Genomic DNA, 25,841 nt, shown 5'->3' on the forward strand with positions numbered 1-25,841 from the left:
GTAGGCTGAAATTCATCAAAAAGTTGAGGGAATTTGTTTCAATTCTACTTTGTTGGACATGCCTGATAATGGAGCTGAGTAAAGCTTAGTAGGTTATCTGTATAGCTCTGCAATTATAGAAATCTGTAGTCTTGAGGAATTTTCTCTAATGTTAGAGGGCAGCAGATCATTAGTATTCATATTCACCTTGTCTATTTGAACTTTTGCTGTTATTTTTAGGAGGGCAGGGTTCTTGCCCAAGCACCTTGATCCTATCCACCCAAAACATTTTCTTTCTATGATGTCTGTTTCAAAGTATAATCACTAACTGAGAGAGGAAAATGTAATTACTTTTATTTCTTTGTAGCTTTTAGGAGAATATGAATCCCTTGGGAAGGAGCATGAAAGAGTAAAGGTGAGAAGCAAATTCACTTTGTACCAAATTTTTATTCTATGGAATTTTCTGTGTACTTAAATAGAGAGGACCAAAAGCTGGAGGGGTTTTGGAGGGCTGTAGTCTTATGCAGGAAAGTCTGTTTGGAAGAAAGCCTTACTGAGTTCAGTGGGTTGTATACTCTCTAGATTATTGCCTTAAAATCATAAGGGACATCTTCCAGATGTGCACTGTACTGTCAACAGAAACTGATACATTAAGGAGGAAGGGTGAATTATTATTTTTTACTCCTCAGAATTCAGCCTTTCTGCAAGACATTTTAACTATATCAGAAATGATAACTACCCAGTGGTCACTAATCCAGCCATAAATAGAATTTGTTGTGTACCGAGCTTCTTATTCATTTAGCCATATTGTGCAGATTATAGTGTCTCTCAGCTGAGAGAGCAGCAGGGAGCTAGATAGGCCTGCCCTGAAGGTGCTTCGCACCAGAGAATCATTTAGGAAGACAGATTGCTTCAGCAAGTGAACATGGCTGCATGTAGGAAGCCAGAAAGAAAGAAAGGCCCAAGATGATCTGCTGGTCTGCAGCAATCCTGACAGAGTACAAGTATGAAGATTAATTATTGGTAAGTGACAATGAAGCAAAACATGCGTTGAACTTACTCCAGAGGAAGCTCAAGCAAAATTGGATTGATGCCCCTATAAATAGTAGTTACATGTTGTAATCTTTCAAGATTAGTAGAGAGACCAATTCTGTATTTGCTTTACACTTTATGCAAGCTTAGCATGTGACCTTTTCTGCCTCCCTACAGGATACCTTAAACATCACTGAGAACAAATTGTTGGATGCACAAACTCAGATTTCTGATTTGAAAAGGTAAATGTGCCATTTAATCCTGTGTGAGGGGAAATGTTACTTCTTCAAATAATGTTGTAAAAATTTCAAAATCACCTTAACAGATCAAAGAACTGGGCCCAAGCTAACAATGAATTTCAGCAGGGACAAATGTAAGGCAGGAAGAACCAGATGCACAAATATAAGACGGCGAACACTTGGCTTGCCTGTAATACACGTGAAAAGCATCTAGGGGTTTTGGTGGACCACAAGCTTAACATGAGTCAACAATGTGATGCAGGAGCAAAAAGAGCTAATGCTGTTCTAGGCTGCATCAACAGAAGTATAGTGTCCAGATCAAGGGAAGTAATAGTACCACTCTGTTCTGCCTTAGTCAGACCACACCTGGATAACTCTGCATTTCTGGGTGCCACAATTTAAGAAGGCTATTGAAAAGGTGGAACGTTTACAGAGGAGGGCAACCAAGATCATCAGGGGTCTGGAAACCAAACCTTATGAGGAATTGTTGAGGGAGTTGGATATGTTGAGCCTGGTAAACAGGAAACTGAGGAGTGTGATAGCCATCTTCAAATATCTGGAGGGCTGTCAGATGGCAGATGGATCAAGCTTGTTTTCTCATGCTCTGGAGGGTAGAACTTGATCCAATGGCTTCAAGTTACTAGAAAGGAGATTCTGACTAAACATCAGGAAGAACTTTCTGGTGGTAAGAGCTGTTTGACAGTGGAACAGACTGTCTCAGAAGATGGTGAACTCTCCTTCCTTGGAGGTTTTTAAGCAGAGGTTGGAAGGCCATCTGTCATGGATGCTTTAGTTGAGATTTTTTACATTGCAGGAGGTTGGACTAAGTAACCCTTGGGGTCCCTTACAATTCTATGATTTATTTATTCATTTGCAGCATTCATACCATGCAACATATTTAAACTACTATGTAGCTCTTCTCAAAAGTAAACCCCACAGTTTTGTGGTACTTGCACCTATTGCAGCTCAAATTGTGTACAACACTTTGTTCTTTTTGACTGTTTAAAAAAGTGTGTGGAAGTCCAATGACACTTTGGTGGTGATTTCAAAACTTTGAGTTTCCTGGTCCAGGCACAACAAATGTGTGAGAACATCAGCAGCTGCCTTGCACTGAGTCAGACCAGCTTATAAAATATCTGCATTGACAGTGATTGGCCGAGTTGTTGGAGCAAACTTATTTTATGCCATTGTTTCTGAATATATTTTTGCTTCCATTATAGAACTGTCTCAAAACTTGAAGCTCAGATCAAGCAGTTAGAACATGAAAACTTGCTCAAATTTCGTCATTTTGCAGACAGTCACTTCAGAACATCCTATGCCAAGTAAGCAAATAATAAATATGACCTTGTGAGAAAGTAAAGGATACGTGTCTTACAAAACTGTGATTTTTGAGACAGATAAACGTAGCTATTAGTCAGTTTTCCTTGATACAGAATAATCACAACAAAACAGATGCACAATAAAGCATTAATAAGAGGCTTTCTGGATATAGCAAGATCCCCACTGACTTACTGCAATTATCAATTTTCAGTAATGTAGCAATGATACTATGTGTTCTTGCTGTATGTACAGTGGTCTGATTGTCTATTGTATGAACCATGCAAGATCATCTTGAGGCAGGCGTTGTTTCAGCCAGGGAAGACTCTCAGACAGGGTTAAGTGATATTTTTCAGGCCAATGGTCACATTTATTATTAGTATTATTAGTATTATTTATTGAATTTATATACCCCCCCATACCCCGGGGGTCTCAGGGCAGTTCACAGAATAAAATCAAGATATAAAACCACAAAATACATAATAAAAATAAACAACAACAACAATCTTTATTACGGTCCAGAGACCCAACAAATCGTTACAAAGCAATACACAATTCATACAGCCTACCTCCAGGTTAAACAAGCATTTTGTTCAGAATAAAAAGTCATTTATTTATTTTTTTATAATAAAAATAAATCAACAACCCAATAGCCCCCCTCCCCAAAAAACCCACATTATTATTATTGTTTATTCCACTCCTGGAGAAACCACTTGGGGGGTACCAAAGGCACAAGCAGGTGGATCAATGGATGTTGCACCTACATTTTGGAATAGTGGCCTACATTCTAGCCATGTAAACACCAGAGGCTTCAGCATACGCCCACCCCATCTCTTTCCAGGCCAGCAAGAGGCATGAAGAGGTGCCTTTAATGAGGTGCCCTTAGCAGGTACTGCTGATAGCTTCACAAGAGGCAGGAGCTCTAAGAGGGCACAGACTACAGCCAGTGAGGAGTGTGGCCTGGAGAAGGCTAGAGGCTGGGAAGCTGCATATAAAATCCCTGGGCTTGAAGTTCCCACCCCACCACAGCTCTAGGGGTAACAAGTACTTCTCTAAAAATGTTTTCTCTCCTACCCCACAGAACTCAGCCCCCAAACAGTAATTTTAATGAATCACAGCAAATCATTTCTCAAACTATCTCTGAAAGTTCTTTACTTCAACTTTTGGATGTTGACTATTCTTCAGATAGTCTCAGACTTGGTTGCTATGCTTGACACCCAGCAATATTTCATTTCAGTCTTAATACACTACCTACGAACCTCTGGTGTATAAATTATTATGTGCAGTACAAATAAAACACTTGAAGAAGAAGAAGAAGAGTTTGGATTTGATATCCCGCCTTTCACTCCCTTTAAGGAATCTCAAAGCGGCTAACAATCTCCTTTCCCTTCCTCCCCCACAACAAACACTCTGTGAGGTGAGTGGGGCTGAGAGACTTCAGAGAAGTGTGACTAGCCCAAGGTCACCCAGCAGCTGCAGGTGGAGGAGCGGAGACGCGAACCCGGTTCCCTAGATTACGAGACTACCGCTCTTAACCACTACACCATACTGGCTCCTTACATCAACTCTTTAGTCCCCCAAATGAATTATTCTAGCATTCTGGCTTAAGTTTAATAATACTTGGCTAAAATGATAGAACATTTACTAAAATTGGTGCCTTCAGAATGTCTATTGGTAAATAAATTCTGCATTTCCCTATAAAGAAATTCTGCTGATTTTTGCATGTTAAGACTTCTTTATATGGACCTTTCATATTGTGCTTAACATTGACTGCCATGAAGGGTGGTATGTAGAGGGCTAGTTTAAAAAAGAAAATGAGATTGTCCCAAACCTCTAGGAAAGCGAAAGGACTGAAATATTATGAAATAGACCCCTTTCGTACATTAGGCAATTTATAGGAAAGCAAAAGAGATAAGAACTAACATTTATTGGACGCCTGTCTCAATGAGGTGCCCTTAGCAGGTACTGCTGATAGCTTCACATTGTTACAGAACTATACTGTATTTTTGTAAAATTTGTTGAGAACTGAAAAATTATTGGCCTCTTAAAGTCAAGCAAACATTACACCAAAAGTAGAGAAAAGTCAAATGACTGTTCAGTGGTGGAGCGTGACTCCATGCCACCCAGGGAGTGTGTGTGCACATCCACTCCAGGGGCAGGGCAAAGGGCAAAGGACAAATGGAGCCCACTGCACCTGCCACCGCTAGAGCAACACCAGCCCCAAGCAACATGGGTGTTGCGTCATCCTCACACCATCCTTCCCGGATCCGAACCTTGGAAAGCTGCTCAGAGAGGGCAGTGTGAGAACATGGCAGCCATGCATACCTCGATCCCAGGCTTGTGTGAGGCTGCCTCCAGCAGCCTTGCAAGGCTGGGATCAAGAGAGGGCAGCACAAGGAGGACACAATAGTCATGTACCCCTGATTCCAGCCTTGCTTTTGCTGGGGAGGCTGGGATCGAAGGGCACATGGCCACCACATTCCGACCACACAGGCCTCCCCAAACGGGTCTCACAAAGTGGTGCAGGAATGGCTCAGAGAGGGCAGCAGGAGTGGTGTGTGCCCTCAGAAAAATGCGCCTGGGACAGTCTCCCCAGCAGCCCCCACCATGCTCCACCGCGTGACTGTTTGACCTTCCTATAGATTTCTCCCACTTGAATTTAGTTACTGTGTACTTTCCAAAGTGGCTTCCTAAAGCTGTTTTCCTCAGCTAGCTCTGTGAGGGTGTGGGAATGATTGTTCATATTAATTTTGGCTAGTAAAATGCTGTACTGTACGAGAAATGAAACATGAGCTTTCCATTAATTCTCAAGTTTTCTGCCTAGAAGCAAGCTAGCAAGCTCTGATGTGAGCAGAAGGAAATGGTTGATACCAGGATCAGAGTATTCAATCTTCACAGGCCAGCCGTTAGAAGCCCAAGAGAGCTCCAAAGATAATCGTTTGGAAGAAACATACACTTCTTGCAGGTAGGGGGGCTTTGAATGCTAAGTTGGCAAATAATCTCTTCCCCAAGGAGAGGACTCTGTTAGCATAAGGAGAGCTCTTCCACTGGTGGCTCATCCTAATCCACCACTCATGGGCTTTGTATCAGGGAGGAGATATAAAATGAGCCTGCTGTGATTTCTTTGCAGTTAGGTGGGAATTCATTTTCTGTGCCCTTTTGTCCCTTTGTCTCCCTTGTATGCCGTGGGTTGGATCCAGACTGAGTTTATTTTATTTATTTAAAATACTTATAATCCACCCTTTACCTGATGTGGAAATACATTTACAACAGCAGTGACAGAAATTCAAATAATCCAGTACATCTCCCTTCACTCCAAAATCCTCCAAAATCCTAAGTGGATAGAATTGAATTAGCTGAAAGTTCAGTGCCTCTGATTTCAATGGAACGCAGCAGAAAAACCATAACCATGTTGATTTCAATAGGTCTTACTGCTAGGTAAATTGAACTAGAATTGCAGCCTTAGTGTGGCTCCAACCCCAAGTATTTAAATTGGTGCTTATGAAATTTCTTCATCCTTTGAGTGCAACACTTTTGACATGTCATCAACATGATTACAGCCCATGCTGAATGTGTGTCATCCCAATGTATATTTCTAGATACCATACACCTCCAGAAAAGGATTCTTCCCCAGATCCGTCGCTGACAAGTGAAATTTCAAAAAAAGAAACGCAAGTCACAGAAACGCCCATCATAAAAGCCTTTAAAGAACTTGAAGGAAGGAAGACGTTGAAAAACTGGGCCACTCAGACAGAGAAAGAGGAAGCAGCTGCTCCTACAAGTAAGTCACCTTCAATTCTCCTTGGTTTCCTCAGTCCCAGGGTTTTGCTGCTGCTTCTTTCTTCCCAGGGATTAGAATAAGCCTGGCTCAGTCTTTAAAGGACAGAGAGCCTCTGTGTAATATGCAAGAACAGCAGAGCATCTATCTGTATGCAGAAGGGCCCAGGCTCAATCCTCTGCCTCTCCAGATAGGGCTGGGAATGTCTGTCTGAAACTATGGTGAGCCACTGCCAGTTGGTGTCGACAATACTAAGCTAGATGGACCCAGTCATTCAACTGTATTAAGGAAGCTAGCCTTATAAAATTAGCTGGTCTTGTTAATAAGAGGAGGAGGCAGGAGAGTGATCAAAAAGTGAGTTGTATGAGGTTGCTAGCCAAGCCAGTTAAAAGCCAGCTTTTTAACTCATAAATGAGATGCAAGCTTTTGTGTGCCTAAAACATAGGAAGTGTAGTGGTGGGTGTTCAGTTTTCCTGAGTCTTCTCCCCCTAGCAAGACTCCTCAGACCTTTTCTAAGAAACCCCTGGTGCTGTTCCTTCAGCTTATTCTGGATCACTCATTCTTTGGCACGTTCTCCAGAAGTAGGGAGGTCTTGAGAACCCATAGCACAGGACTCATACATGTTTTTTCAGTGAGCTTTTGGTCCTTTTCTTGCTTTCAGTAATGTGTTATGATTCCCCTCCAATTTGAAAGCATCTTCCAAGTTTGTTTAATTTTTGAAATTGGTCTGATTATCTTTGTCTTGTTAGTTTTAATTTTCTTAAGCTGATTTGGGAACACTCCATTTTTTTTCTAGAGGGAAAACAGGACGGGAAATCCTAAGAAAAATAAAGCCGCTTTCTTGCATTGCTTGTATATTTCAGAAGCAGCCACTCGACGTCCCACTGTTGGATTTGATGAAACAGCTCTCAGTGCCAGCCGGTCCCCAGAGAAAGGCAAAGACCAACTCAGACACAAAAGATACAGCTCACCTAATGGTCAGAGGTCCTCATCTCTTCCACCTTCAAACAGGAAGTCAAACACTCCAAGTAGGAATTGCAGCTGCAGACTGCCCAGCTTATAATTAGGGTGTACAGAGCCATCTTACTTAGTGATGTTAAGAGTGTTTCATAGCTCCAAGGCTTCTGTTTTTACTGTGCCCATGCTATTGTGGATGTCTTATTCTGCTGCTCTTGTTCTTTTAAAATTTGAACTTTCAAGGAGTGGCAAAGGTTTTGTTTTCAAATCCTGTAAAGAAACAGGGCAGGAAGGTGCTATGATATTTAATGACTGCTCCCACACAACCTTGATCAATCCAGCTAACCTTAAGATGAACTACACTGAGGGTGGGGGGAGCAGCAAGGTTGTCCCACAGTAGGTTACCAGGAAGTCCATTTCCACAGCAACCCCTTCCTCCATGTACCCCTCCAGCTGGAGGGGGCTGCTAATACACCTCTTGGGAGATGGAATTGGACCATAGGCTTCCAGCTCCCTACCATAGCATACTATTTAAGCAGAAGGTATTGTGGGAAAATGCTTGAATAACACTTTTTTTTTTTTTGCAAAGGCAACAGGAGCATAATATTACAAAGCATCAGATGCTTGTTCTAAGACATAACTAAATTCTAATAAGCTATTTCTCTTGGCAGCAAGGAGAGAGATAATGTTGACTCCAGTTGCTGTGACCTACAGCCCAAAGCGGTCTCCAAAAGAGAACCTGTCTCCAGGATTTAGCCACTTGCTCAGCAAAACTGAGAACATGGTGACAAGGTAACTGTCTGTCATTTAAGGGCTGTAGGGGAGAGAGTTGGGTTTGTGTGGTGTTAAAAATATTTTCACAATCTGCACAAATAGTTGTATAAAACAAACCACAGGAGCAGCAGAAAAACCACAGGAGCTTCTGCATCCCTGGATACACAATGGACAGGCTGCTTTCTTGAACCTGTGTGTCAGTAACAATGACCCTTTGTTTTGGAGATAGGAGGAGGAGTAACCCTTTCGGAGGACAGCCACCTCCATTGAAGGAAAATGCACGAAACAGTTGCTCTTACATTACTTTGTTGTTGTCCCTTACTCAGCAAGCTTTGGATATAGCTTATACTGCCAGTCCATCTGCGGCTTGCATTTACTGGATTGGAGCAATTGCCATTCAAGTAAGAGTTTTGCACAAGCAGACCTTAGTCTTACTTCTCAAGCTCACATTTAGTTGTTTTTCTTCCTTCCTTTTTTAACTGACCAGAAATGGCCTTTGGAATCCTTCCATTTAGCCATTTCCTGTGACCACAAGGGGTAAATCTCACCAGGACTCAGTGATGTGGAAACAGAGAAATATTTTACAAGTGCTTTTGTGTCTTTTCTCCCTAAAATGCTAGATTTGATATTCTGCTTGATGAGTTGGAAACTGCTCCCACACCTACATCGCAATACAGCAATCCAAGGAAAAGGCTCCAGTTTCACTCAGTAGGTGATACTGAAGGTAACACTTCACAGTAGCTAGGATTCTGTTCCTTGGAATAAATATTCTTTTGCATTTCCAACCCCTGCCTTTTTGCAGCTGTACCCAGCAGATGCTGTCTAGAAGTATAAAAATTGATAGTCGCTTTTGCTGTTAACATCAGACATGATCAAGAGAACTATAAATATAAGAATGGTCTACTTACCTCGGGATGTAACAGGTCTCCAAGTAGGTAGTGTTGCCTACCCTGCAGCTCAGAGGCAGGAAAGGCCCAAAACTTCCACAAAATACTTTTCTGCTCTTGAGGTTCAGTTAATTTGCTGTCTCAGCTTGGAGCAACATCCTGTTTGGAGTCTCGCTCCTTCAGTCTGTTTCTGTGGATTTTGGCACTTTTCTCTGTCTAAATGGTTACATGAGACAGATCATGGCAATTGGTTTTAAAATTTCACTGAATTGTAAGTTTAAACATGCACACATGTAATGTCTGTTTTTAACAACTCTTGAACCATAACAATAGAGATTAACATTTTTAAATGCCGTAAGATCAAACCCAGAAGTAACTCTTCACTTACTATATTTAGAAATAGTAATTATCATATATGTATATATATGTATATATATGTATATATATGTATATATATGTATATATATATATATTCTTTATAAAATTCTACTGTTTAAATTTTTCAGAGATTAAATTAAATTGACAAAACCTGTGGCACAATTTGCATTTTGGGGCTCCTGTTTTAATTAATCTCTGCCGCTCTTATCTGTTTTGTATAATGATAGGTGTACTTCTAGAGTAATAAAGGCTTTTGAATTTACATCAGTCATGTTTTATGTTTTTCAGGATTAAATATATAGGGTTGGATATATAGGTAAATATATAGGGTTGGATATATAGGTAAATTAATTGCACAGTTCTAGGCCTGGGCGATGTATTGATACATTGCCCAGGACTGAGATGAGGGCCAGACCATGATGACTGCTTCACCTGGCAGTATATTGTGGGTGAAACTGCATCTGCTGAGTGCCACCAGCACCTGAGGGAGAAACAAGCTACAGCCAAGCACTGGTGGCAGAGCGGCTCAGGAGCAGTGGCAGTTTCACCCGCGATATACTGCCAGGTGAAGCAGCCATTGTCTCTGGCCCTCATACTGCTGAGGGAGGAACAAGCAGGGGCTGATATAGCTTGTTCCTGCCTCAGCTGCTTGTTTGGGCAGGTGGCTGCTTTAAATTTGGAAACATGCATCCAAAATCATTTATTGGGTTGTTTCTTTTTTGCTGGTGATTTGACTACATGCTCCAAAAGACTTTGCCACATGCCATGGAGCTGACTAAATTCAAAGTGTCCGAGACCTTCTTGAGGGCTTTGCTGAAGTTAGAAGATGTTCATGTTCAATTTTTTTCTTGCTTGTCCAATATATTCTATGTACGAATAATTTTTCTGTAAAGAGCTTAAAATCTGATTTCTGCTCTTTTCTTTTCGGTGGTGGGACAGAACTGGAGCATGTTGGCCCTGGCAAAGGCAGCCGTGCCAAGCCTTCCTCTTCCACAGATTCTTTGCATGCAGGAGCAAAGAGAGGTATGGCAGGGCGAACGTGGGAAGACGAGAGCTCTGTGCATACAAGCCTGTCTTCAGCAGCACCAGCACCTTATGAGACGGAGTTCAAATACATGTCAAGGATTAAGACGTTGACCGAAACAGAGAGACTCTTTGATGAGCTCACACAGGAAAAGCAGCAGGTAGAAACCAAGCGCTTTGACTTCCTACATTTCTTGTTAAAGTTCTGTGTTTTGGAAAAATGTCTACCACTGCAGTACCTGTGTTTAAGGTACTGTATATTAATATTCAGTATCAGAAACTTCATCCAAGGCAGTATGTTTCTGAATTCCAGTAGTTGGGAATTGCAAGTGAGGAGAGCACTGCTGCACTCGGGTCCTGTTTGCGGGCTTCCCAGAGGCATCTGGTTGGCTGCTGTGATTACAGTGTGTTATGTTAGGTGGGCCTTTGGCTTCTGTTCTGATATTCTTATCTCACTAAGCAAAATACATGGTCTCAGCAGAAATCATTCTTTCTCAAGGAAAAGGAGGCAAGTATGTTAAACTTGGTTATCTGTTTTTTAAGCCGTGTTACGGTTGCACCCATGCCAAGTAAACTTGGCTTGCCTCAACCAAGAATGAAGTGTGGCAATGCCCTCTTCTAATTTGAATAGTGTCCATGTGGACAAGCCTATGTTTGCTGTGGTGTCACTTGGACTTGCTCTGTGCCCTCTCCATCCCTCTACCCCATTATATCTTCTGATTTGTATGAATGACAGCAGGATTGTAACCAAAACATGGCCACTGAGAAACCAGAGGAAAGTTTTATGTACGCTTGGGGGAAACCCCAAGGCTTGCAGATAAGGGGCAACCCTCCGCAAAATAATTGCCCAGTAAGGTCTGAGCTACAAACTGTAGAGTGGCTTTTGGAAAAAGGAAAGCCGAACTGAGGGGCAGGAAGAGGAATGGGAAGCCTTTACCCTGCTTGGCTGAATTAACTGGCTATGACCCTGAACAGGACCTGGGCTGATGCAAAGCAGCACTTCTTGTTTCAAGCCACCCAGTGGTTGTATCTATTTCAAAACTGCCTTTTGGGTAATAAAACTTCAAATGGGAAGTGAAATGGGATATCCAGATGTGGGCATACCTGTTAACACAACCCAGGATGGTACTATCCTAAGATCTGTTGAGCTGGAAAAGTAGTTTGTGGCTTCCTTGCAGATGAAATTCCAAGGTAGTTTTATTCCGACTCTTGTAGCTTTCATAATTTTCACTGGCATTTATTTTGTTTTCCCAGATTGAGTCCCAGCTGAGTCGAATACCTTGTGCTGGAGGGAGAATGACTCTGCAGGCAAGACTAAATCAGGTTTAAATGCTCATGTTGAAATCCTGATGGGGAGGAGGAAAGTTGAATCTTGCGTGGAACTGAAAACTATAGTAAAAGTATATTTCCCTTCTCTCTTCTAAGCATGTGCCTCATTTGGGAGTTCTAATGTTTGACTTCCATGTGGGAATGAAGCACTGCAGATTTATTTTTATATTTGTCTCAAGCACAGTTTTTTTTTATTCATGCTTTGTTCACAGTGGAGTTGAAGGATGTCCCTTTAGCCTTTATGAGGGATATTTGCCACTGCAGAATCTTACAACTAAATGAAGAACAATTTGGAGGTGGTTGGGATTCTCACATTTCCCCAAATTGTACCAATGGGCAGCAAAATTTCTAACTGGGTTGTTCTTGTGGGGTAAAAGAGTACATACAGAGTTTCCATTTTGGAAGAGCTGGGTTTTGCCTTTTCCTGGTCTTTAATGTGTGTGTTTGAATATTTTGTTTAGGAAGCCTTGGAAGATCGCTTGGAAAGGGTCAATAGAGAATTGGGCTCAATCCGCATGATCCTGAAGAGATTTCATGTTTTACGTACCTCTGCAAATATTTGAGATGTCTCTGTTTAAATTTAGATATCCTTTTGTTTGCACTAAAAGTATAATAATTATGCACTCTGAAAATGCAAATCGTTTTGTATCTTTTGTAAGCCCTGTGCAGCAGTTTTGCAATCATGTTACCCTTTACACACTATTTTGTATTGAGCCACATATATTTTAAAACCTATTTTTGTTACACCTGAAGGGATCAATCTGTCAATTCTGTATTTTGCTACTTTTGAAGAAGTGTTAATAGTTTTTTTGAAACCTTGAACATGAATTCTTTATAAGAACAGGAGCAGCTTATTTTCAAAATGTGATCATGCTGAAATCGATTTTGTGGTGCAGCAGGCTCACTGTTTTCATAGAGCTTGTAGCCTGTCTTGCAAAGTAGGTTACAATGAAGTATTGAATTTTTATTTATGCTAAACATGACGCACACATAGCTTCTTGTTGTGAAGTGAATGCTACACCAATGCTACACACCTTGTAGTTCGGAAACTGCATATCCTTTCTTCAACTTCTTGCTCAATTGCAGCACAGTATTTTCCACAGCTGCACAAGTCCAGTTTGCAAATGTCAGTTTAAATAACAGTATGCACAGCAAGGGTTTTTAGAAAGGCAAAAATAATGTTTCTCTTTTTTAAAAGAGTTTTTATTTTGCATGTTTTGTCACTGAAATATTAATTAAAACTGAATTGTCTAAAATGAAGTTGTCTGTCATTTGGGGGGGGTGGATCTCAGTGGAAACATTACTGGAGGGGGGGGACTTTTATTTCTGACTACTTGGGGTGGCTCCATAAAGCATGAAGACCTTTGCATGATCAAGTTTTTCATCATTACCCACCAAAAGAGAAAGTATGCAGCTCCTTGCTCATCAGCAACTATGGGCAAAAGCACTTAAGCAGCGCCATTAAGAGGCTTCTCTGGCCCTGATAGCAACCAATGCAATTCTGGGCTGCATCAATAGGAGTATAGCATCTAGATCAAGGGAAGTAATAGCGCCACTGTATTCTGCTCTGGTCAGACCTCACCTGGAGTACTGTGTCCAGTTCTGGGCACCACAGTTCAAGAAGGACACTGACAAACTGGAACGTGTCCAGAGGAGGGCAACCAAAATGGTCAAAGGCCTGGAAACGATGCCTTATGAGGAACGGCTAAGGGAGCTGGGCATGTTTAGCCTGGAGAGGAGGAGGTTAAGGGGTGATATGATAGCCATGTTCAAATATATAAAAGGATGTCACATAGAGGAGGGAGAAAGGTTGTTTTCTGCTGCTCCAGAGAAGCGGACACGGAGCAATGGATCCAAACTACAAGAAAGAAGATTCCACCTAAACATTAGGAAGAACTTCTTGACAGTAAGAGCTGTTCGACAGTGGAATTTGCTGCCAAGGAGTGTGGTGGAGTCTCCTTCTTTGGAGGTCTTTAAGCAGAGGCTTGACAACCATATGTCAGGATTGCTCTGATGGTGTTTCCTGCTTGGCAGGGGGTTGGACTCGATGGCCCTTGTGGTCTCTTCCAACTCTATGATTCTCTGTTTGCTATCTTCCTAGCAGTTTGTGTCCCTTGGCACTTTTGCTTTCCTTCTCTCTCCCCCCAATAGTCAAGGCACCCAGTGAAGCAACATATAGGGCTGCATCTGTAATTAAGCGATTGTTATTTATAGAACTTAGCAAATTAGCCTTCTCCACCCCAAAGATCTGTCGTAGTCTAAAATGCAGAACCCTGCTGTTTCCCTTGAATCTTTCTTTTATTGATTCTTCTTTAAGTCAGTTGGAAAAGTAAGTCATTGGCACACACACACACACACCTTCCATATTTTCCAATTAAAGACTCCACCTGGAATCATTTAGAAATAACTATTGCTATAATCATTTAAATATAAGATCCCACAAAGGCCTCTCTTCCTTGATAAAATGTTCTACGGTAGCAGGTGCTGCTAACAGCATTTCTGAATTGGTCATAAAATTTAACGAAGTGTGTCCCCAAGTACACTTGATATTGTTTCTTCCCCTCCCTGCTGCCTCCGTCATCTTAGCAGCACCATTTGGAGACACTGAAACACAGGCTACATCCCCTTAGGCTGTAATCCTGAGCATACTGAACTCTCTGGAGTGAACATGTCCAAGTGGGTGCTTGAACTCTTGTAAATGTTATTGTTTGACTCTTGTGATATTTGGGAGGTATAAGGTAGCCAAATTTGTACCTTGCAGGATATCGGGAGAGGAAAAAAAGCTAAGGAGTAAACCCTACACAAATCCAGAGTGGACTCCCTCAGGTGGTTGGATGGTGCCTTTTACACCGCCTTCTGGCAGCGTATGACAGACAGATGCCAACAAATGTAGCTATTGACCTCTTGAGAGATCTAAGAACAGAAGAAGCTGCCTTAAAAGGGGTCAAATCATTGGTCCATCTAGCTTCGTATTCTTGGATTGAAGGGGCTCTCCAGGATTTTTATTATTTTATTACAAACCTACCCCACCTGCTATGCTTATCCCATTGTTAACCAAACAACCCTGTGAGACAGTGACTGGTCCAAGGTCACCCAGTGAACTTGATGGCTGAGGATTTTAACCCTGGTCTTCCAGGGTTAAACCAATACAGTAGCTCTAAATTTCAGACAGGAGTCGTTCTCTTTCTGTGAGATGCCAAGGATTACAGCTTGGACCTTTTTGCATGCAAAGTTTGTGTTGTTCCACCTTTCCCGACTCAGTCATACTTTGTTGGGTGAAATCCTATAATGGACTGGGCAGTTGTTGGACATCAAAACAGAGGTCAAGTGGTGCTAGAAATATGTGACTGGAATAAGATAGGCTTTGCATCCATATTTTCTCACCTAGAATTACCTCTTGGCTAGAACCACTCTTTAAAGCAGGGGTGGGGATCCTGTGGCCCTCCAGATGATGATGGTTTAAACTTCCATCACCTCTGACCATTAGCTATGCTGGCTAGGACTGATGGTAGTTGTGGACAGGGAGTGTTTTATCTTTTCTTGATTTGAGAGCCAGTATGGTAGTGGTTAGATTGTCAAACTAGAACATGGGGGACCAGTGTTGAATCACCATGAAGCTTGCTGGGTGGCTTTGGGCCAATCACTCACTCAGCCTAGCTTGCCTCACAAGGTTGTGGGGATTACGTGAGAATAGGGAGAACCAAATAAGTCACCTTGAGCTCCTTGGAGAAGATATGGGATTTAAATGCAATAAAGAAGAGGAAGATATGCATGTGTGAATGACCCATGCCAGCTAATGCGGAACTGTCATGTGACCTTAAACATGACTCTTAGGTGTGTCCTTTAACCCCAAATCAACTGAGCAGTGGGTGGCTGAAGTAATGCATGCACATATCTGAACTGGCCCAAACTTTAGCTCACACACCAGAAGAACACGTTCTTCATCAGTGGAAGAAAGCTGGAAGTTCTTTATATCTTATCACTGTGTTGGGCTTTCCCCATATATAATGCACATCTGCAAATCCATTGGGAAGAGAGCCAGTGTGGTGTAGTGGTTAAGAGTGGTAGTCTTGTAATCTGGTGAACCGGGTTCGCGTCTCCGCTCCTCCACATGCAGCTGCTGGGTGACCTTGGGCTAGTCACACTTCTCTGAAGTCTCTCAGCCCCACTCACCTCACAGAGTGTTTGTTGTCGGGGAGGATGGGAAAGGAGAATGTTAGCCGCTTTGAGACTCCTTCGGGTAGTGATAGGGCTGGATATCAAATCCAAACTCTTCTTCCAATTTCAGAGGATGGTGGCTCAAGGGAGCAGGTTTGAACACCAAGAGGGACACTTGTAAGAGTGCTCCCCGTCCCTCTGCTGTATTATCAACCAGGCCGGAGACCTTGCCTTCTCAAGTGAGAGAATCCATAACATTTTGGCACCATAAATCTCAGTACAAGCAGGTTCCTGCTATTTATTTACTCTGTGCCTATTTCTAAGGTTATTATGGACAAAAGGCCGGCTGCTAAGAAGAGCCCATCTAAACTCAGCATCCTCTTCTCACTGTGACCAATCAAATTCCCCAATGGGAAGCCTGTAAGCAGGACCTGAGGTTGGCTCTAAAGCAGCTAGATTATTTTGCATTATTTCCTTCCCAAGACAAATGCTCCTGCTGACCCTTTCTGCTGAGCAAACTACCTCTCCATTGCACACAAGTCCTGCATACCCATGTGGGTTCAGACACACCTTGTAATGGCAGCTTTTGTTTCCTGTCGAGTTTGTGCTTGCATCCCTAAGTGAGTTAATGCTTTATAATAGCACCCAAAGCAAAACAACTAGCGTTAGATTGTGAACCGCCTTTGAGATTTATAAATGAAAAGCAAGAGACACTTTAACAGTAAATTACAAAAATATCTATGAACTGGAAATGGAAAACTGACGCACAGATCCCTCCAGACATCTTGGAGATGCTTAGGGCAAAGGTTACCCAGACCTTGCTAAGGGAGGCCAATGGCATCAATTAAGTGCCAGCGGCTGTGTTCACACTTTAGTCTGAGCCTGGGTGCTATAGATGTGCAGCAGAGAGGCAAGTCACAAGTGCAGGCCTGTCTCTGTCCCCAGTGGAGCGCTTTCATACATTATAAATACATACAGTTAATGTAAATTGTTATTTATTTTTCTCCTTGGAGACTTGGCACAAATCAGCCAAATGTTTTCATTTGTCTTCAAAAATCAGCTGTGTAACTTTTTCTTTCAGCCTTCCACCAGCACCACAAATAAGCAATATTTTATTAATTACTTTTGATGCAATCCACTGGCCATTTTGTGGTGGCTCACTTGCTTTGGTGATCCGCTGGTGCTGGACAGGGCACTGATGTTCTTGCCCGCTCCTGGCCCTGAGGGCAGCCCTGCTCAATCCGACCATCTAGTCCAGCATCAAACTCCTGCAGTGACCAACTAGGGAAGCCCACAAGCTGAACAGTTTTTTTGTTTATTATATTTCTATCCCACCCATCCTCCAAGGAGCTCAAAGTAACCCACACAGTTCACCCCTTTGCCCACCCTGTGAAGTGGGTTAGGTCTTTGGCTAATTAAACAGTCTCTTAAGCTGTGGGGTATTGTTTTGTTTCTTACTATGTTATGCATTTTTATGTTTTAATATTGTATACTGTCCTGTGATCCTTGAATTAAGAGTAGTATAGACATTTCCTAAATAGTAATACTAGTAATAGGCTGAGGGAGCTTGGCTTGCCCAGTGTCACCCAGTGAGCACCCTGGCTGTGCAGGGATTTGTCTCAAAGTGATGCTTTGATTCTGACAGGCAGCTGCCTCCCTCTTTGGGCTTGCTATTAGGTGGATTTATTAGGTTGACTGGCCAAACCCAGAATACTCAGTAATGGATCTTCATCATCCTGGGAAAAAAGTGGCAAGCAGGCTGCCAAAGGGTTCTGTCCTGCGTCCATCAGACAAAGAAATTGAGGGGGTGCTCATGAACTCTACAAGTGACACCAAACTGGAAGGGGTACCTAATGCCACAGAAGACAGAATAGGGATTCAGGCTGACCTTAACAGGGTCCCCTCCAGCTCTACAATACTATGATTCTATGGTCCTGGGTCTCCCGGTCCTAGTCCAACACATTAACCCAGCCTTTTTCAACCTTGGGTCCCAAAAAGTTGTTGAGCTACAACTCTCATCATCCCTAGTGAGAAGGGCCAACAGTGACTGAAGTTGTAGTTCAACAACTTTTGGGGACCCAAAGCTGAGAAAGACTCCTAACCAGTACACCAGGCTGCAATTCCCAGCAACTAACATTCTGAGGCTATCTCCATTGCCACTGAGACTAGTAGCCGCTGTTAGCTTCCATGAATTTGTCTAATCCCTTTTGACGCTGTCCAAGTTCGTAGTTCTCGCTATATGCCACTTGAACCGTTAGGGCATAATTTAGCTGATTTGAAGGCATGGGACTCACTTCCCTGGCTAATTCTGGGATTATAGGTAAGGTAAGTGAGCATTCACACTGCTGCTTAGCCCATGTTTTCATTTGAGGCTTCCAGACCCAGCTCTACTTCTCAGCCAGTTGGCAATAATGATTATTTCAGGAAAGGTGCATGTAAAATGAACCCAAGTGGAACAAAGCAAGGGTGGGAGATGCAGTTTTCAAAACCACAAGAAATGTGATTCTTTTTTTAAAGCCACATGTTTGCCACTAAATATGGGAGAGTTGTCAGAGATGGGGCAACCGTGACCCTCAAGTTAGTGCTGGACTCCAATTCCCATCAGCCCCATCCAACTTGACTAGCTGCCATGGATGATGGGAGCAGTAGTCCAGCAACATCCGGACTGCACCACATTGGCCTATTGTATTCTGAGCTCTGAAAGACAACCAGACACACACAATGCAACAGGCCGATAGCAAAGATATGTTATTAGAGAAAAGCACAATTGCATGAATTCCAGTTGGCAGGCATGGGGAAGTCAGCACATAATGGCCAGCCCTGCCCTGATTTCTGTTGTGCTATTAAAATTCCATTTCAGAAACCTTTGTCTCTGAGGAATCTCTCTCTGGATTGGTCTCCATTCCTTGTCATCTTGTTTTTATTGTGGCCTCATTCCCTCAGTTCTGCAGCCAAACTAATCTTCTTTGGGTAATGGATATGCCCACTGCTTTCCAATTTCAGATACCAGTTTCCATTACCTCTCCCTTCCCGTCATTCCGGGCCTAAATTTACCTCCATCACACACTCCTTGTAGCAAACTCTTTGCCTTTTATTCCAGTAATTCAAGAAGCTTAGTCACAAAATCTCCTAGGGGTTTCACACCAGCTGATGTATACTCTCCACTTGGTTCTGCTCAGGCCTTGCACATAGGCAGACGAAGGGACTGAGCGCTTGTCCCTGGCAAATCATATGACAAGCACAGTCTATGCTAATTAAAATAAGGAATAAATATTCCAGGTTTTAAACCTGTTACCCTTCGTGTGTGTGATGGAATGTAAACAAAAACAAAAACCTGGAAATAACAGGACACCTTTGTGAAACAAATTCTGTTTTGATTTTAATGTCCACAATAAACTGCCTGTAGCTGAGGAGAAAGTCAAACAACAACTTTCCTGAGGGCTACGCTCTGAAGGTCAAGTTAGACAAATTGCCATTCCCTCACTTAGCAATTGCTTGCATGGCTTTAAAAAAAATAATATATTTTTTTATGAAATAGGTATAGAGGGATCCAAACTGGGACCCGACATGTCAGGAGAATAAAGGCTTTTATGCTTTTGTTTCCTTATCCAGATCAGGAACCCACACCTGTTATTTGTGATGGCATAAAAGTTCACATGACTATCAATGAAAGCTTTTTATTTGAATTTAGATAGTGGGACAAGCATGGGGGGAACAAAGGGTTAAGCCACCCCCCTCCCAAAACAAATATGCAGCATACATGTAAGTAAATTAAAAAATGACAAAAATCAAACCATTTAACAAACACATAATAAATTCAGTATTTATTTATTTTATTTTATTTTAAAAAAAACTAATCTAGGTTTAAGTACAGGCATCTCCCCACTTGCGCATGACTGCCCTATACATGTGGCGCTGGCAAATGAATAATTCAACTCTCACCTGAAACGACGGGAGAGAGCTGGAAAGTCCTCATGGCTCGCGAGGAGGTTGGGTGACCCAGTGAGCTTCATGGCTGAACCCAGCTCTCTCAGGTCCCTAGTCCAATGCTCTAACCACTACACAAAACTGGTTACAATTTTGGAAGCCATGCCCTGGTGCAGCCCAACTCCAGAATTAAGCCTCACTTCCTAAATGGCTTCTGGAATAAAGTCGCACTCTCTACCCAGAAGCCCTTGTGGTTATAAAGCAATCTCCGAGGGGCTGATCGATCACAGCAAATGCCAACATTTTGCAAACACAACAAAGCAAACAAATAAATTAACTTGCCTGGACAAGACCTCACTTCACACTAAGTTTTAAAAAATAAAAGAAATGAAAAGGATCATCCACTCTACCCCAAACCACCCAGCAGCTGATGTCCTCTCTAAGCTGCCCTTTTGCATTTTCTCTAATTCGCTACATTATCCCCTGAGAAATCCAGTTTGGCGTGTTAATTAACTGGACCAGACTTCTGGAAACCTTTTGTGCTGTTCCTTGAGTCCAATTTTCACCCACCGACGTGTTTCCAGGCTGTGCGGATGATTGGGTGGCAGGGCCTCAATGTACCCGTTGCATTTTCTTTCCTTTTTGCCCAGCAGCTGAGTTGTCTGAATTAGCTTGAGGACTGAGTGGCTCACAAGGCCCTGGCAGGCTCTGCCATACGAACCCGAAGCCAACCTGATGGCTTAATGGTAAACTCTGCCTGAGCAATTCTTAAAACATGTCTTCCCATTTATGGGAATCTGTATTCTAAAACACATCACCATTTATTAGACAAATTAAATCTCTGTGATTCAGCAAGTTCAGTATTGGAATGGACACTATGACAAATTATCCATTTTTAAAAGTTTCAAAATATTTTGGGTCTGTGTTCTCAAAGTGCTAGGGGCACATAAAAGGCCTCCTACACACACACACACACACGCCCACAGAAGTTTCTGCAACAGGTCTAATCACCAATTTAAAAATCTCAGTATGGTTGAGAAATGTAAATCTGCCGCATCTGATCAATAGCCAGTGCATTCTGAGAAACGGCAACAGCAATCGCAATCATTTCCATAGGGGCCGTTGTTTTACATTGTTACTGCAAAGACCCACAGAAGCAGTGCTATTTTTCTGGAAAAAGAGGTGCCAGAACTCCCCATGAACGCCTACCTTGGTCTCTTATAATTGCAATGGAACCCACCAAGAGATGCTAGTTGGAAGACTACTACTACTACTACTACTACTACTACTACTACTACTAATTTATTTGTACCCCGCCCATCTGGCTGGGCTTCCCCAGCCACTCTGGGCAGCTTCCAAAAAAAAAAAATTAAAATACTCTAATACATCAAACATTAAAAGCTTCCCTAAACAGGGCTGCCTTCAGATGTCTTCTAAAAGTCTTGTAGTTGTTGTTCTCTTTGACATCTGGTGGGAGGGCGTTCCACAGGGCGGGTGCCACTACCAAGAAGGCCCTCTGCCTGGTTCCCTGTAACTTGGCTTCTCGCAGTGAGGGAACTGCCAGAAGGCCCTCGGAGCTGGATCTCAGTGCCCGGGCTGAACGATGGGGGTGGAGACGCTCCTTCAGGTATACTGGACCGAGGCCGTTTAGGGCTTTAAAGGTCAGCACCAACACTTTGAATTGTGCTCGGAAATGTACTGGGAGGCAATGTAGGTCTTTTAAGACTGGTGTTATGTGGTCTCGGCGGCCGCTCCCAGTCACCAGTCTAGCTGCCACGTTCTGGATTAGTTGTAGTTTCCGGGTCACCTTCAAAGGTAGCCCCACGTAGAGGGCATTGCAGTAGTCCAAGCGGGAGATAACCAGAGCATGCACCACTCTGGCGAGGCAGTCCGCAGGCAGATAGGTTAATAGATTACGACAGAAGTTTTTAACAGACTGGAGCCCTGAGCTACCTAGCTATCTGCAGCCAGAGGAGTGCTTAGGCTCCCTTGCACCCATGGCAAGGAGATTCATCGGTGCCCCCCCTTTAAAAATCATTTTACTGTGGTGTGAGAAGGACGGGAAGCTTCTCCGACATTTGATCTCACCATGACAGCGGTGGTGTGTCGCACCACACATATGTCACACAATTTTGTAGTCTGATAGGTGATGGGGGGGTTTTCCTTCTCTAATTACTGCACCACACAGACACTTCAAAAGCAGCAAGAAAAGTGGTAGTGATAAGCTTTTCATTAGGTACAGGATGCTGGAAGATTTTAAGGGCTGTTTCCCAAACTTTGTCTTTGAAGGCTGGTTTGGCTTCTTAACTGGAAACTTAATCCCAGGATCAAGTGACCCTGTTAGTGAAATATTGGGGGAAATCAGAAATAAAGAGAAATGCCTCTCTCCCTCAGAAGGGATGCACCTCTAGTCTTATTGAATCAGAGACCTGCCTCCTTCCTACCCAATGAGCCGGGTTCTCTCTGGCCTCACAACAGCTGCACATGAGCACAGGGGAAAGAGAGCTGGTGCCATTCATTCCCTTGTCCAAAGAAAGATAATATATTTTTAAAAATTATTATTCAAAATTAAAACAAAACATATTATCCAGAAACATATCATCCTTATTTCCCCCCATTTTTCCTCCCTCCCCCCACCCTCCCACACAACCCCACCCCCCACCCCCCGACTTCCCTCAGTTCCAGTCTTTGGTTTCTCTAAGAATGCTGTTTTCTGCATGTTACAAAGTTGTATAGATCCTCAAACTATTTAGCTGATTATTATCAACAAAAAGTTTGTGAATGTTTATTCAAAGCCAGTCAAGGAGTCCAGTTCGCTTTCTTGCGTCTTCAAATACTTTGTAAAGGGTTCCCATTCATCTTTAAAATCACAGTTATCCTTGTCCAGTAGCTTACCATATTTTTCGCCTTATAGGACGCACTTTTTCCCCTCCAAAAATGAAGGGGAAATGTGTGTGCGTCCTATGGGGCGAATGCAGGCTTTCGCTGAAGCCTGGAGAGCGAGAGGGGTCGGTGCGCACCGACCCCTCTCGCTCTCCAGGCTTCAGGAAGCTGTCCGCAAGCCGTGGGAGAGCTGCGCGACTTCGCGCAGCTCTCCCACGGCTTGCGGAGAGCTGCCTGCACCCAGAAGCCTGGGGCGCGCTGAGCTCCACGGCTTGCAGATAGCAGTCTGTTCTGGGGGCTGGGATTGGGGGAAGCTCGGGCTTCCCCCGCTCCAGCCCTGCGCCTGGGGGGGGGGAAATATTTTTTCCCCTTTTATTTCCCTCCCAAAAAACTAGGTGAGCCCTATGGGCCGGTGCCCCCTATGGGGCGAAAAATACGGTATATGTCAGTTCTGCCAGTTCTGCATAGTCCATCAATTTTTCTTGCCATGATTCTTTAGTTGGGGTTTCTTCAGTCTTCCATCCTTGTGCTATTAGAATTCTCGTGGCTGTTGTCGCATACATGAAGATGTTTTTCAACTTTTTTGTCAGGTCTTTCCCTACAATCCCTAACAAAAATGCTTCAGGTTTTTAAACAAATGTTAAATGGAACATTTTCTTCAATTCGTTGTATATCATTTCCCTTTTTTTTTTTTAAAGATAAGGAGAATTTTTACCACCACCTCATTCTCCTATTCCTTACAAACAAGGGGATAGAGTTTAGAATACCAGCAACAGGAGACCAGCAGCTTGCATAGGCTTTTTATCCCAGGGAAGAATGAGGAGAAGGTGATAAACTGGGTTGCAATGTCTTCATGCTCTTTCTTGCTGCACTAAAATTGGGCGCCTTACAACTGAATTTGCTATGGGGGCAGAGAGCATATATGCTCAAGGCATTTGCTGTTGAAGTGGTGATATCCGTACCTTGGGTTTTAGAACAATTTTATGAATTCGGAGAGGTAGCAGGTTTCAAACTTAATGAAAATGGTACAATTCCAACCAAAGAAGAGTGGCAAACAAAAAATGATGAACTACACTGAGATGGCAAAGCGTACAGGACGAATTAGAAATCAGGAAGAACCACTCCTACCCCCCCCCCCGCCACCAACATACAGTGGTACCTCGGGTTAAGTACTTAATTCGTTCCGGAGGTCTGTACTTAACCTGAAACTGTTCTTAACCTGAAGCACCACTTTAGCTAATGGGGCCTCCTGCTGCTGCCATGCTACCAGAGCCCAATTTCTGTTCTCAACCTGAAGCACAGTTCTTAACCTGAAGCACTATTTCTGGGTTAGCGGGGTATGTAACCTGAAGCGTATGTAACCTGAGGTACCACTGTAGTGATCTGGGCATAAGTGGGTACGGGGGTAGGATTGCAGCCCCTCCTGCTTAATGGTTAGTGCTCTGGTTTGTTCATTTTGGGTTTTATTAAGTACAGATAGAACAGGTAATGCAAATGTACAGCCTGGTGTCATTCACAGATGACAAGGTGACACATTAGGTTTACTGTGGCATCTTCACCACTTAGGGTTCATCATCTACGGTCAGTGCTTGTATGTTAGTTTACAAACAAAATTAAAAGAAGGAAAACAGCAAAACCAACAGCTAACATTCAACTGTTGTACAATCAGATATCCTTGATGTTTCTGATTTAGTTCTAACACACTGTCTGGCCTATAACAGTGTTCTGGTTTGCTTTGCTTTTTGTGGTTTTTAACTTTTCCAATGCAGTGAGGAATTGTTAACTGCACAATTGATTTAAGATGAGCAGTTTTAACAATAAAAACTTTGCCAAATGCACTGCACATAGAAAAGGATTCCTTCCGATGCGTTGCATCCATTGCACTGCCCACGGTTTTGCCTATAATTCAAATAAAATACTAATATGCATGTCTTTTGTTTTCGTACCACCGTAGGGCTCCCTTTGCCGAGAGGCCGGCCGGCCGGCAAGGGGCGCGCGCGCGCCGCTCTCTTCCCCGCAGCCCCGCGGCGCCCAGTGCGGGAATGTGCGCAAAGGAGAAGGAAGTAGCAGCCGCGCCGGAGCTGTCAGCGCGCTCCCTGCTGCTCTTGCCGCCCCGGAGCAGGAGCAGGAGCAGGAGGAGGAGGAGCAGGAGGGCCACCAGGCGCCCCGCTGCCAGCCCGAGCCGCGCGGCAGCCGGAGGAGAAAGGCGGCTCTTTGCATGGAGCTCTCCCCCGCCGGATAGAGAGGGAGCCTGCCGGCCCGAGCCGCGCGCCCCGGAGGGAGCCGGCAGCCGGCTGGTGCGCCGCCCGGGAAGGCAGAGCAGGCCGGGCGGGAAGGTGAAGGACGCGATGCCCCGGCGCCGAGGTGAGGGGGCGCCCGGAGGAGGGCTGGGCCGGCGGCTGGACGGGGGGACGGGGCGCCGAGGACCCCCTCTTTCTTTTCCCGAAGCGAGGGCGGGGGAGGGAAGACACGCGCCCGCTGCTCACGTGGAGGAGGAGCGTTCTCACGTGACGCTGGAAAGGAAAAGAAGACCAGGTGGTGGGGGGGGGGACCCAGCCCGCCCACGGGGCGCCTTGCGGTGCCTCGGAAAAGCTTCGAAAAAGGGTTTCGTGGCAGCGGCGCGCAGGAGCTGGAGCCCCGTCCAGCTGCCTCGGTCGTGTTTGGCCGCTTCGCCCGTGCCAGGTGCGCCGCGGGAAACCAGAAAGGGAATCCCCGGGTGAATCCAGGGTTTCTTTCCCGGAATCCAATAGGATGTAGCTGCGGGAATGGCTGGCAGCAGGAAAGGGTCATGTGGAGGAACTTGAGTTTTTGTGGCAGGGAGTTCCAAGGACCCTGGGATAGAAAAATGAAAGAAGCACAAATCCATCTTTAGTGGGGTTTAAAGGTAAAGGGACCCCGGACCATTAGGTCCAGTCGCAGATGACTCTGGGGTTGTGGCGCTCATCTCGCTTTATTGGCCGAGGGAGCCGGCGTACAGCTTCCGGGTCATATGGCCAGCATGACTAAGCCGCTTCTGGCGAACCAGAGCAGCACACGGAAACGGCGTTTACCTTCCCGCCGGAGCGGTACCTATTTATCTACTTGCACTTTGACGTGCTTTCAGACTGCTAGGTTGGCAGGAGGTGGGACTGAGCCACAGGAGCTCACCCCGTCGTGGGGATTCGAACCGCCGACCTTCTG

At 43.9% G+C, this 25,841-nt stretch overlaps 2 protein-coding genes and 2 long non-coding RNA genes across 25 annotated transcripts in view; 2 read left to right on the top strand and 2 right to left on the bottom strand.

The window, feature by feature from the left end:
• MPHOSPH9 (M-phase phosphoprotein 9) overlaps positions 1 to 12,949 on the top strand; it is a 46,375-nt gene extending 33,426 nt beyond the window's left edge. For 6 of the 16 annotated variants that reach the window (XM_083589819.1, XM_083589818.1, XM_083589809.1 and 3 more), the window contains 11 exons: positions 347 to 394; positions 1,189 to 1,253; positions 2,471 to 2,572; positions 5,380 to 5,532; positions 6,167 to 6,348; positions 7,209 to 7,373; positions 7,974 to 8,094; positions 8,697 to 8,800; positions 10,281 to 10,525; positions 11,619 to 11,687; positions 12,155 to 12,949. In XM_083589819.1, the coding sequence (XP_083445945.1) occupies positions 347 to 394; positions 1,189 to 1,253; positions 2,471 to 2,572; positions 5,380 to 5,532; positions 6,167 to 6,348; positions 7,209 to 7,373; positions 7,974 to 8,094; positions 8,697 to 8,800; positions 10,281 to 10,525; positions 11,619 to 11,687; positions 12,155 to 12,256 (1,356 nt within the window). In that variant the 3' untranslated portion in view covers positions 12,257 to 12,949. The remainder of the gene's footprint in view (positions 1 to 346; positions 395 to 1,188; positions 1,254 to 2,470; positions 2,573 to 5,379; positions 5,533 to 6,166; positions 6,349 to 7,208; positions 7,374 to 7,973; positions 8,095 to 8,696; positions 8,801 to 10,280; positions 10,526 to 11,618; positions 11,688 to 12,154) is intronic. The other 10 variants (XM_083589823.1, XM_083589821.1, XM_083589824.1 and 7 more) reach the window with 5 other exon arrangements.
• Positions 1 to 25,841, bottom strand: part of LOC310751447 — a 120,777-nt gene that overhangs the window by 17,180 nt on the left and 77,756 nt on the right. The gene's annotated exons all lie outside the window — the stretch shown is intronic.
• On the bottom strand, positions 5,758 to 9,383 carry LOC310751502. Its single transcript, XR_014542569.1, has 2 exons — positions 8,985 to 9,383; positions 5,758 to 7,572 (listed from the first exon to the last, which is right to left on the bottom strand). It is a non-coding gene; the product is annotated as an uncharacterized lncRNA (long non-coding RNA).
• PITPNM2 (phosphatidylinositol transfer protein membrane associated 2) overlaps positions 24,695 to 25,841 on the top strand; it is a 206,771-nt gene continuing 205,624 nt past the window's right edge. For 6 of the 7 annotated variants that reach the window (XM_083589722.1, XM_083589729.1, XM_083589727.1 and 3 more), the window contains exon 1: positions 24,701 to 25,025. The gene's annotated coding sequence lies outside the window, so the exon portion shown is untranslated. Of the gene's footprint in view, positions 25,026 to 25,841 lie in introns of all 7 variants that reach the window. The other variant, XM_083589728.1, reaches the window with a different exon arrangement.

Source organism: Podarcis filfolensis, assembly GCF_964270895.1.
Source record: "Podarcis filfolensis genome assembly, chromosome: 16".
NCBI lineage: Eukaryota > Metazoa > Chordata > Lepidosauria > Squamata > Lacertidae > Podarcis > Podarcis filfolensis.